The sequence below is a fragment of the Mastomys coucha genome, chromosome X (assembly GCF_008632895.1).
Source record: "Mastomys coucha isolate ucsf_1 chromosome X, UCSF_Mcou_1, whole genome shotgun sequence".
Lineage (NCBI taxonomy): Eukaryota > Metazoa > Chordata > Mammalia > Rodentia > Muridae > Mastomys > Mastomys coucha.
Window position 1 is genome coordinate 14,414,492 of NC_045030.1, and position 2,617 is coordinate 14,417,108.

At 35.0% G+C, this 2,617-nt stretch overlaps 1 protein-coding gene across 9 annotated transcripts in view; it reads left to right on the forward strand.

Annotated features, from left to right (window-relative positions):
* The window catches only part of LOC116074151 (zinc finger protein 81-like), a 118,758-nt gene that overhangs the window by 30,096 nt on the left and 86,045 nt on the right, over positions 1–2,617 (forward strand). For 5 of the 9 annotated variants that reach the window (XM_031346502.1, XM_031346685.1, XM_031346427.1 and 2 more), the window contains 2 exons: positions 1,745–1,837; positions 2,329–2,499. In XM_031346502.1, the coding sequence (XP_031202362.1) occupies positions 2,446–2,499 (54 nt within the window). In that variant the 5' untranslated portion in view covers positions 1,745–1,837; positions 2,329–2,445. Of the gene's footprint in view, positions 1–1,244; positions 1,267–1,744; positions 1,838–2,328; positions 2,500–2,617 lie in introns of those variants that run through there. The other 4 variants (XM_031347069.1, XM_031347019.1, XM_031346774.1 and 1 more) reach the window with 3 other exon arrangements.

Here is a 2,617-nt window from a genome sequence, read left to right on the forward strand (position 1 = left end):
AAGGACAGTCAGTGCTCTTAACTCTTGAGCCATCTCTTCAGCCCCATGTTTCTGTTTAATATTGAAGAAGTGCTGATGTACTATGGATATGGTATAGAACTTGAAAATGCAGATATTGAAGAAATAGTAGGAATCTGGTTTTATTAATAAAATAATAATAATCTTTAATCTTTTCTATAGCAAATCATGAATAGAGGGGAAATTTCTCTTTTTAACAAATGTCACCTATTAGAAAGACAAAATAAAAATCTTTACAGCTAATATAGTAATAATTGGGAGAAGCTCAATGTTTTCTCTCTAAGACTGGAATAATGCAAAGCTGTCTGTTGCTCATGGCTATTATTACACATAATATAGGTTAAGGAGCCTTAACCTGAAAAACCTAAAATCCACAATGATCTGAAATCAGAAGCGGCTTGAGCAGCAACATAGTACTTTCAACAAATGTTGGAATGTTCACCAGCATAATAAAGCAAGAAAAGAAAAAAAAAGTGTAGAGATTAGAGAATAAATAAAACTGTCTTTTATAGGCCATGAATATACAAAAACCCCATGGAACCCACCAAAATATATGGAAAAATAGATTAGATTTAGCAAGCTGAGAGCAGGGGTGCACAGCCAAGGACACATGCAAGAGTTGCTAAAGAATGATCACAAGTTGAAAGGCCTTGTCTCAAAAATATACTAATACATAAAATAATAAGATGTCTCAGCAGGTAAGAGCACTAACTGCCTTTTCAGAGGTTCTGAATTCAATTCCTAGTAACTACAAGGTGGCTCATGACCATCTATAAAGTGAACTGATGCCCTCTTCTGGCAGGCAGGTGTACATGCAGACAATTTACTCATTTCTTTTTTTAACTGTTTTTGTTTTGTTTGTTTGTTTGTATGTTTCTGTTGAAGATTCTGTGTACATTTCTCCAGTACCTTCAGATCATATTTGGAAATGAAAAAGAATATTCAGAGAAGTCACCAATGTTACTTCTCATGTTGTTTCTAGATGATCTACCATTTCTACCTTTTAGAAGCTGTTCTTGCTGTGTTTTGTCACCGTCACTCCCCACCCTACTTTGGTGTCTTTTTGAACTCAGTTATTTCTGTTGGCCATTCTCTCTCTTTTTTTGAGATTTATTTATTTTTAAGTTATGTGTGTGGATGTTTTACTTGTGTATATCTCTGTATACCATATGTATGTAGTGCCTGAGGAGGCCAGAAGAGGACATAGATTCCCTGGAGTTGGAGTTAGAGACACTTGTTAGCTACCATGTGAGTGCTGGGAACTAAACCTGGGTCCTCTTACCTTCTCCATCTCTTTGTCTTTTTTCCTTTCTCTTTCTTTCTCATCTTCTATCCCCTTTCTGTTTTGGTGTTTCAAGGCAGGGTTTCTCTGTATATGTAGACCTGGCTGTCCTAGAACAAATCAGGCTAGAGATCTATCCAGAGATCTATCTGCCTGCCTCTGCCTCCTGAGTTCTGGGATTAAAGATATGCGCTGCCACACCCAGCTGTGAACATGAACTTTGAAGTCAGATAGACTGGGTCTAACTTGTAATTACTAATATCCTGTTTCTACATACATAAAATGAAAACAAAAATTATTAATATATAGGTGAAAGGTTTTGTGCAAATTATACAACATATCTATGTGATTTTGTATATAATACATGGGTCCTTATGCAGGGTAATTTTCTTATCTTGAATGCTTGAGATCAGAAATGTTTTGAATTTTATGTTTCTTTTTCAGATTTGGACCACTTTCATTTACATGAAGAAGTGTCTTAGGGGTGAGATCCAAATCTATAATTGAACTTCTTACACATTTCATCTTAAGTTGAAGGTAATTTTACATTATTTTTGGTAACCTAATTTTGATGATGATTCTTAAGTCATATGTAGAATTTTGCATCTCTGTATCATGGCAGTGTTCAAAAAGTTTTCAATTTTAGTGATTTTGGGACTTTGAAATTTGAATACCTGTTGTTATATGATCTATTTTTATTGTGCCAGTCTTAGGCTAAGTCCTCTATAAAACTCATCTCATTTTAATTTTCACAAGCACTTGAGATAGCATAGACTCACTTAAAAGTGAAACTCAAGAAACATTTTTGTACTATCACGCCTAAATATTGGCAGAGCTAAAATATTAATTTGTATTAATCTTAATTCAAATCTTACATACTTCCTCATATTTCCCTTTGATTAATAATCAGGATCAATGTTTCTGTGACTTTGTCTACTGTACAGTATCCAGTAGGTTGAACAGTACTTTGACACTACCATAAAGTGTTTAGTTACAAATGTTGTGTGATTCTGACAATGTCTTTTCAGGTATCTTTGACTATCTTCTGACCCTAGAAGATCCTATCAAGTCTGCAGACTTCAACAGAATTGAAGAACCTGGACAGAACAGAGTTACCAACTAGAGAGCCCAGGAATAACATTAACATGGTGGTTACTCAAAACCTAACTCAGCCAGGGAGACATGCCAAGGCCTATGAGGTGAGGGGAAAAGAAGGGTGACTCAGAGGGTAGGAATTTTTTATCCTGAATTTCTGAGCCTTATAGAGAAACATAATTTGTTGTGCATGTTTCCTAACCCTCATACTTTTTTTTTTTT